This window comes from Lepeophtheirus salmonis, chromosome 10 (assembly GCF_016086655.4).
Source record: "Lepeophtheirus salmonis chromosome 10, UVic_Lsal_1.4, whole genome shotgun sequence".
Classification (NCBI taxonomy): Eukaryota; Metazoa; Arthropoda; class Copepoda; order Siphonostomatoida; family Caligidae; genus Lepeophtheirus; species Lepeophtheirus salmonis.
In genome coordinates, this window is record NC_052140.2 from 12,171,821 (window position 1) to 12,182,201 (window position 10,381).

The 10,381-nt window shown below is 31.9% G+C and overlaps 1 protein-coding gene across 1 annotated transcript; it reads right to left on the reverse strand.

Annotated features, from left to right (window-relative positions):
- Positions 1-2,051: 2,051 nt before the first annotated feature.
- On the reverse strand, positions 2,052-6,471 carry Hsc70-5 (Heat shock protein 70 cognate 5). The gene is made up of 7 exons (XM_040720173.2): positions 6,216-6,471; positions 5,944-6,142; positions 5,598-5,721; positions 4,202-4,510; positions 3,667-3,985; positions 2,571-3,497; positions 2,052-2,389 (listed from the first exon to the last, which is right to left on the reverse strand). Exons 1-7 carry the CDS (start codon positions 6,303-6,305, stop codon positions 2,300-2,302), a joined length of 2,058 nt encoding a protein of 685 aa, XP_040576107.1. The 5' UTR covers positions 6,306-6,471; the 3' UTR covers positions 2,052-2,299.
- Between the last annotated feature and the right edge of the window lie 3,910 nt (positions 6,472-10,381).

Below are 10,381 nucleotides of genomic sequence, written 5' to 3' on the forward strand. Positions count from 1 at the left end.
CTTTAGTTATATTTCAGTTATTAAATATATTTTATTACTATACAGTAAGGCTATGCGATCTGTGGTCCGAATTCGGACCTACACAGTCGGTGCCTTTTTTGGTGGAGTCAGGAGTCCGAAAATTTTATAATTTATCTAACTAAAACTTATTTATAATCTAAGGCTTACATTGAGTGTTAGGAAAGTTTTCTTCTAAATGTTTTTTTTAAATAATGGGTATTATGTATAATTAATTTATCAAACTTGAAATTTAACTTATTTATGTGTTTACTTCACAAATTTCAAAACGTGCTCTATAGTCTATACAATCACAATCTCCAAACATCTCTAAAGTCAAAATTATTACGTTGGGTAGAGCATGGCCACTATCCATGCCAGAACATTACTTACTCTAGTGAATAGTTAATGTCATCATTGTTAAGTGTAACGTTGCAATGAGAGTTTGTTTGTATTGTTGTTCCTCGGTTACAGGTGCTTAAATTATGTTCAGAAACTTATATATATGTATTAGTAGCAATAGATAGATTTTGATCCATTTCATTTGTTGTTCATCTTGTTAAATATCTCATATTCCAAATATTTTCTGGCATAAACTTATTTACTAATTATAACTAAAGGGTCTTTAACTTGAGTCCTTTACATATAACTAATACCTACCTATAGCTATAAATTAAATCTATATTTATAGTTTTCTAGACTTAATAGTACTTATATAGGCTGTAATATGTATTATTAAAAAATTGTGTATTGGAGTCAGAGTCGGTGACATTCAAAATGATGGAGTCGGAGGTGGGGATTTAATGTATCGATTCCCCAGATCTATTCAGAATTTTTAGTTGGAGCAGGAGGAGAAAATATAGTTAGTCGGTACATTTCCAGACCTATGCGATTGTCCCATTTTCTGATTAATATGTTTTGCCCCTAAACAAAGACCTTTTTCTTCAGGTAGGAAAAAAAAACATAATGAAATAGTTAGTTCTGGTTGTGGATTTCCGGACCTACGCATACATTATAACTTGTCGAACTGAACGTTCGTACATCAATCGTCATAATAGAAAGTGTAGGTCAACTATACAATATATCAAGGTTCACCTTGACAGTATACAGGTCTTCCGCTGGGGGTTGGCTGGAGATGCTGTAGCTGTACATCTAGGGAAAAATTAATTGGAAAATAGGAATTTTTTCTTCAAAAAACAAAATTAAGCCCGTGTTTGCTTAGTTATTTTTAACCAAACCTCCTTCTAAAATATAATCCTGCGGATGCCCCGGGTCTACATATTAAATATCGAGGACACATTTCATATTAACTACCACTAAAGCTACTTTTAAGGGCAGATTTCATACGTGGTAAAAATATTAAACTACTCTCAGGAGTCTATCTTCACAATTGGATCTACTTTTTAACTATCTTTCACCATATTCCATTTAGTGATTTTTTTATTTTTTTTTAGAAAAAGAATATCCCATTGTATTTAAAAACTTATAAATCAACCTTTTCTATTAAAATATATATTTCTAGCTATATAAACACGGTGTGTTGTATCGGTCCTTAGTTAGGATCGAGGACCACGATCCAGTTCAGTTCGCTTCCACTTGTTGGTAGGTAAAAAAGGTTAAATTGATCCCTCGTTACGTCAATAAGTTTGTTTTTCCTTTTTTTATTATTCAGTTACGATAGAATAAATTACTTAACATGCTATTACTTAGTTATATAAGTATTATAATAAAAGAAAAAAATATTTTTTGAAGGATTAGTGCATTAATTTCCATACATATTTTATACATCTTATTTGGCTTAATAATCCATCGGTATTTTTATGAGAAATTCAATGGAAAGAAAGTAAAGGATCGGTCCCAATGATTCGATAGTCTTAAGACTGGACTGAACAAATAAGTACAGACATCACTACATGTGTCCTCGACGTCTGCACTTCGGCCCAGACCGCCAGTTATAACACAATTATTTCTACCAGTGCAGTCAACACAATTAATACCCAAATCGAGTCGAAAATGTTGAAGGATAATTAAAAAATAATCAAAAACACAGATACTAGTTTCCGGAAAACTTTTATTGTTCAAAATCAAATAAAATGCTAGCGCGCTAATCAACACAGCCATACGACAATCAATTTAAGCCGTTACGTGAGACTAAAATATAATAAACTTTTTAGCAATAAACGTAGGAAAAATAATGCATCTTAGTCTCATAAAAGAAAATGAATTTTCTATGAAAACAAGAAACCGACGATTTCTGATAGGAATGAATTTTGTTGTGAAGTAAGGGTCATCCAATGCAAATTTACTGTTTGTCTTCTTTCTTAGATTCATCACTAGATGTTCCTTCACTACTGCTTGATGATGATGATCCACCTTCTCTTTCACTCGCCATCTGCAAAGAAATATAAGTAATAAGTTCATGAACAAATAACGTAAGAATTAAAGGACAAGAGACTAGGTCAGAAAAAAATTAGAGTGTTTAGAGTTAAAAATCAAGAGGAATTTCATTGATAACTATCGTTCATCAGAGTATTTGGTAATTCTAAAAATTTGATATGAAAATTTAGTATTACCTTCTTGTAAGCTATTTCGAATAACTTGAGTGAAGATTGTTGGAGTTCTGAGACTGTTTTCTTGATATCTTCAGGATCCATTTCATCCTTGTTGGCTAATTTATCTTTAACTTCCTTAATCTGATCTTTCATTTTTGTAACGTCCTCACTTGGCAATTGATCCTTGTATTCATCCATCTTAGCTTCTGTGTCATGAAGGATACCTTCGGCTTGGTTGATAGCTTCAATTCTTTCTTTTTTGACTTTGTCTGCATCAGCATGTGCTTCAGCATCTCTAACCATGTTCTCAATTTCGTCTTTGGAAAGACCACCACTGGACTGGATAACAATTTGTTGTTCCTTTCCAGTACCCTTATCGCGAGCATGTACATTTACAATGCCATTGGCATCAATATCGAAAGTAACTTCAATTTGAGGTACTCCTCTAGGTGCAGGAGGGATACCGACCAGTTGGAATTGACCCAAAATTTTGTTGTCAATGGCCATCTCACGCTCACCTTGCATTACCTTGATTTCAACTTGAGTTTGACCGTCGGCAGCGGTTGAAAAGACTTGGCTCTTCTTAGTAGGAATGGTTGTATTACGTTGAATTAACTTGGTCAAAACCCCACCAAGAGTTTCAATACCCAAAGAGAGGGGTGTAACGTCCAACAGAAGTACGTCAGTCACATCTCCAGCTAGGACTCCGCCTTGAATAGCAGCACCCATAGCTACAGCTTCATCAGGATTGACTGCTTTGCTGGGAACACGGCCGAAAATTTCTTTACAAGTTTCTTGAACCTTGGGCATACGAGACATTCCACCGACCAAGATAACGTCTCCGATGTCAGACTTAGTGACTTCGGCATCCTTCATGGCTTTGTTACAGGGTTCAATAGTTTTCTTGATTAAATCACCCACAATACTTTCAAATTTGGCTCTGGTCAACTAAGGATAAACATCATATATAAATTAATCGGAATATAAAAAATTATCATAGTAAACAAATGAAGTAACATAAGATCAGAAAAAAATTAGAGTTTAGTTGCATACATAATAACATTCATCGATAAATTTTCCTCATGTCATTAGTGAGCAGAGGGAATTATTTAATTACCTTGAGATTCATGTGCTTAGGGCCGCTAGCATCCATTGTAAGATATGGTAAATTTATGTCAGTTTGCATTGAAGAAGAAAGCTCCACTTTAGCTTTTTCCGCAGCTTCACGAACTCTTTGAAGAGCCATGGAGTCCTTGGACAAATCAATACCTTGGTCCCGTTTAAATTCAGCGACAAGATGGATGAGTAGAGCATTATCAAAATCCTCACCACCCAAAAAAGTATTGCCATTTGTGGACTTCACCTCAAAGACTCCTTTTTGTATTTCTAAAACAGAAATATCAAAAGTTCCACCACCGAGATCGTATACTGCAATGCTAAATATAGAAGGATATATAATTAGTACACATATTTGAGATTAAATGAATTGATTATTGTATCGAGTATTTGAAATCCCTCAAACATAATGTTTCAGGGAGTTAAAAATCAGCCAAACGATTTATTTTATCGCCACTTCGGCCCATAATCAAGATCAAGACAAGATTCTGGAATTGACATGTAGCGAAAAATATAAAATTAGAAGTAATTCTTACACTTTATCATCAGACTTGTCCATTCCATAAGCCAGAGCAGCAGCTGTGGGTTCATTAATAACACGCAAAACATTTAATCCAGATATTTGGCCTGCATCTTTTGTAGCCTGTCGTTGAGAATCGTTAAAATAAGCAGGAACTGTGACAACAGCATTTTTGACCGAAGTTCCTAAATATCCCTCAGCTGTTTCTTTCATTTTAGTAAGAACGAATGCACCTATCTGACTAGGACTATAGACCTTTCCATCTGTTGACTTGACCCATGCATCTCCATTACTGGACTTGACTATTTTATAAGAAACCATATTCCTAATGAAATATAGAATTTAATAATAATGAGCTGTGACAAATGTGTGTAATTGAAAAAACTCAAAAAATATTACTTAAAATTCTGTAATAATCTACCTATGATTGTTACACAGTCTAACATTAAAAGCCAGACCATGTCTTTGAAATAGGATGTATTAGTGTACAGGTAACTGAATGAAAAGGAGACGAAAAAAATTCGTAAATGAATCATTTCCTTTATTTTTCTTACCCCCCCCCCTAAGTAGAATTCATACGTTTACTATCATCCTATTAAAAATAAATTACTAAAAAAAACAAAGTTGTAACAAAAACGAAAAAGATTTAAAGCGGGTTCACGTGCGTTAGCACTGTTGATGTCGGCCATTTTGGAGGCCTAAACAGCCAAGTTATGAATCAATGAAAACATTCTTCCCATTAATATTGAGGAAAAAGCTTAACTATTTGACGTCAAAATTGGACCAACAAATAGAAAGACTTAAATTATCAATCACAAATATATTCCTGAAATATTTCGTTATATTATAAGTCAGACACTAATATCCATTAAAAATATTTATTATATCGTTATTCAAGTTTCTTTCTATTTAATAGATAGCAATTAACCATTAAGGTGAATATTTTTCACTGATGATCCTATTTTCTAATCCTTAATCGATCCAAATTCGTAACTAAAAATGGTATAAATCCTTCCTTTTATAGGACTTATTATTTAGATTTAATTCCAATGAGTGTTAATCATTTGCAATAAATGTTGTTTAATGCAGATTTTAGTCTTTAAAAAAAACCATTTGATGGTTGTTTTATCTAGATTTAATGGATTAATTTTAATGTAGTAAAAAGATCAACTTCGAGCCCCAAAATAGAGTCTACTGCAATTATAAAATCAGTGAAATGTTCAATAACAAGTAAAGCATTGCTATAAGCATCAACCCAATTGACGGATGTACGGAAAATCTAATTTCTCTAATATAAACAGTACAACAGCCCATAAACAATCCTCTCAATTTCGAGGAAATAAGTTATCAGTTACATGTACACTTTTAAGTAGAGAAGGGCTAGATTCCCCATATTCCCCATGGTCACTTACATATCTTTCTTCACTTCTTCATCTTCAAAGCGTCTACCAATCAGACGTTTTGTGGCGTAAAACGTGTTTTCAGAGTTTGTGACGGCTTGCCGCTTAGCCGGCATTCCTGCAAGTCTTTCGCCATCTATTTAATAATAATAAAAGATACTCATTAATTAGAATGTATATGACTCGAGGAAAAGACATCATTTTAATAGATGTAACAGAAATGGAGCATCAGACAAAAAAAAGGTCTCCATACAATGTCAGGTGACGAAAAATATATTCGACATCACGTGCTCTCATTTCTCTGGATCATTCCCGTCTCAGACGGGATTCTCAAGGATCAAATGAATTAATTATCTACCTGAAGTAAAGGCAACGATGGAAGGAGTCGTCCGTGCGCCTTCGGAATTCTCAATCACTTTAGCCTGTTTGCCCTCCATAACAGCTACACAGGAGTTGGTCGTACCCAAGTCGATGCCCACAACGGCTCCAGACACTCCCGTAGACTTCCATCTCTTGTTATTCTCGGATATCTGGTACTTGGATGCAAGGAAGGAGGACTAAAAGAGAGACATGAATCCATCAATCATCTGAATACAATGGGGAAGAAGGAGAGGATTAAGAGGTTCTTACCTGCTGAGCACTTTGGAGAAGACTTCCTTGGAATGAGGTCCAAGGAGTTTCCTTTATGATTCGTGAGGCAAATTTGGTAGCAGAGAGCATTGTAACAATTTCCTTTTCCAGAAGCGAATGAGTCTTTAGTAAATTAAAATGGCGGAAGAAGAGCAGAAGAGTGCGGCAGCACAAAAAACCGGGCAAGCATTAAATACTAGAAGAATGTCGTAGAAAACATCAAGAAAAACGGGGGAGAAAACGCGTGGTATTGTCAGCACTACCAGGCGTTACATTAATTCATATTAGGCTATATTCAATATATATACGCTTTGTACAAGTTGCAACTTGTATTAGAAAATTGTACAAGTTGCAATATCTTCGTTTTAAAATGAATCATTTAATTGCAACATTGAGCCTTCTACTTATCAACTATATGATATGATAGTATCATATTATTTTGATCTATTAAAATTACATGGTCATTATGTATTTATGAGTAATATAAATGTGGGCATTTGAACATTATAATGTGCCTAATAATACGTATATTTTAGTCATTAGTAATGATATAGTCAAAAAGTACACCATTAACATATGGATCATCCATGAAATATTCCATTATTGCATGATCCTCAACCCAAGTACTGTAAATCCTTCATCTAAAATTATTCATCTTATTTTTCGGTTGTAACTTGTACAAGTTATAACTTGTACACAACATGTTAATATATTGTGTACAAGTTACCGAAGCTATTTATTATTGATTTGCATGTGATCTATTCAAACGACTTTGTTATTAATTATTTGAGTATTATAACTTAGAGTATTTTTTATAATTTGTATTAAAATAGACAATAATTACAACATGACTATATCAATCACCCATAGAATATTCAATTATTGCATTAATTATCCTCATCCCAAGTACTGAAAATTCTTCATCTCACTTTTTATTTGAAACTTGTGCAGAACATATGTTAGGGTGATCAGATTGGAGTTTGTTAAAAACAAGACACTTTGTCGCGGGGAGGGGCCGAAGGAAGGTGTAGTATGTAGAATGCCGCACCATGACCATGTTAATTATTTTTATGGCCACATATTAAAATAAGAAAATTAAGAAACTTTCAATCCTTCTCATGAGGTTGGCCATATTTATCTGAAGACTGAATCTTACCCAGGAGTTGGCGATTACCTCTAAAAAAAGGAATGAAAGTCCTTGTAGGTAATGTTTTTGAAATTGTACTGGGTGTACAGAATCACCTTCAATGATCAAATATACAACCGATTCCTCCTCGACATTTGCATTGTGAGCAGGTATTGCAAAAAAAAAAAAAAAAACGGTGCAATCTTGAGAAGCTCTGAATAAAAATGTAGTTATTTGGATTTTCCCAAAAATTTGGATTCCAGTTATGTATCTCACTCAGATCCTTCCACATTAAATTGGAGAACTTCTCAATGGGCGCCATCCATCTTCTAAGTAACCAAGTCAAGCACTGTACAGTGGTATTCACGGAAGATGGGCTGGAGGTAAATTTCAAAAAAAAAAAAAATGGATTGCTATGGATTATTACAGCTTTTTTCGAAAAAAAAATATTTTAATTTTTTTGTGAATAGCTGTGGATTTTTGAAGTTTTAAAAAAAACAAAATTTAATCTTTGGATTTAATTTCAACAAATTCCCCCTCCAAAAAGAAAAAATATATATATGTATATAATCCTGCGGACGCCCCTGTGTATAAGCCATATTTTTATACTTTTTTCTGCAACGAGGGATAATACAGGAGGTTTTTTGGAATCCTCATTTAATAGGTCTCGAAAAGTGGACATGTCCGGAAAAAAGTCTGGTCACCCTAACAAACATAAATATCCAAAAATTTAATAAATAAGGAGTTAATATCACCTTATGTTAGTATGATTGACTGTACGCATACTTTTATACATAACCATAAAAAATAATTAGCTACACATTTGTCTTTTGTAGCATGGAAGAATACACGCCAACTTTCAGACAGATCGGTCTATTTATATCTGTTTGCCATCCTTTTGAATTGAGGAGGTGAAGTGATATTCAAAAAATGGACGAAAAAGAATTTTGTGTGTTGATGAAACATTACTTTATGAACGCCAAAACGCCTTAGTACACTAAAAATAAGCTTGATTAACATTATAGGGCTTTGTACCTTCGATTAGAACAGTTTATAAATTTTTGGAGTGGCCATATGGGCACAAGCGACGCTGAACGTTCTGGACATGCTATTGAAGTTACTACTCCAGTTGTTGGACTGTTATGAAATCGAGTTGCAAGAAAAATGCACACGATTGACTCACAAAAAAGTCCTTTTCTAGGCACGTCAATGCGCCAGCTCACACATAATCAGTTGGGGTCGTAAAATATATGGAGATAGGGTTTCAATTCGTTTCAAATCCTTCAATTTTCTCCCTACTTTTCCAGACTTGGACAAATTCAATTATTCCGAAGAGATCAACAAACTAGAGGAGCGTTGAACGAAGAATATAAGCCTAAAAGGAGACTATGTTGAAAAATAAATAAAGCTTTACCTCAAACAATTAAGTAGTTTTTATGTTTGTACGGACTTTTCAAACGACCCTTCCCTAATAGTTTGGTTATTTTAAATGTATTAATTATAATTTTTACTATTCTCCTAACTTATACTTATAGCCTTTTTCAACATCAGTTGCTCTCCATGAATATGGTGTTGTGACGTAATTTTAAGGAATATTATATATTATATAAATCTCACTTTATATACCAATCTATTATTATGTAACTAAGCAATTAATTGTAATTTATAAATCGGCTAAACGCAAATAGCTAATTATAATTTCCTTTCACAAAGTCTCAATAATTTTTATTCCAAAATTATAATTAATTATGACCAAAACGGATTTTTATTATATAGAAGCTATCTTTATATAATAAATCTCTGCAAAATGACTTTCCTTAAAGTTTATATTTATTCAAAAATATGATAGGATTATTAATGTAATTTGCATTTACAAAATTTGTATTGGATTTAATAATCATTAATAAAATTAGTTAATTATTAAGTTCCTACACCTTAAATACGAATAAGTACATTAATCCGAGGATTTCTATAATTCCATGATACATGACGCCCTTTCAAGCCTTCCATAAAATAACATTATATTATTGTATTTAATATATCAGAGAGTTTTCACTGACGTCATAATGGATTAAGATGTCATCTCGGGGGCTCATGGTATTATTTGTAATATATAAAAAAGACAAATTTCCAATAAATCGTGATGAAACTTCATAAAATGTTTCACAGAATAAAAAAAACTTCACACTTACATTGAAAATACCAATGATAAACAGTGATATTTGAATTAAATCAAAGTAATATGTACTAAAAATCTCTATGAAATGTCTAAATTTGTACTTTTTTATCTTTATTGATCGATTAGAGACGATAAAAAGTAGAATAATTAGAGAAAAATATCTTATTCTTTCCATTGTAAAAATTATGATAATAATCCTCCATTCCAATTCTTTAATATTTTAAATAATAGTTAAAAAATACAATTTTGCTATTAAAGGCATCCACGATATTACATTTTTTTTGGGTAGGGGGAGAGGTTTAGTTTTTGGAATTTTTTTGGAAAAAAATTAAAAAATTGAAATTTTTAAGAAAATCTACAACTATTCTTAAAAATATTAAATTTTTTACGAAAAAATTTCAAAAACCCAAAGATATTCTCAAAAATTAATTTTTTTGGAGAAAAATTCAAATGGAAAAAAATTGGAAAAATTAAATTTATAATATAAAATGTTTTGAAAAAAATATTCAAATATTACATTTTTAGTAGAAAAAAAATAACAATATTGAAAATTTTCAAATTTACAATTGAATTTTAAAAAAATATTTCATAAATCTACAAATATTCTTAAAAGATGAAACTTTTTGGGAAAAAATTTCAAAAACCCATAGTTTTTCTCAAAAAAAAAATTTTTTGGAAAAAAAATTTAAAAAACTTTAGATTTTCTCAAAAAAAAATTCAAAATTACATTTTTAGGAAAGAAAAAATTGGAAAAAATTAAATTTATAACATAAAATCTTTTGAAAAAGTATTCAAATATTACATTTTTAGGAGAAAAAAAATTGTTATTTTCAGAAAGTTACATTTTTGGGAAAAAAATTT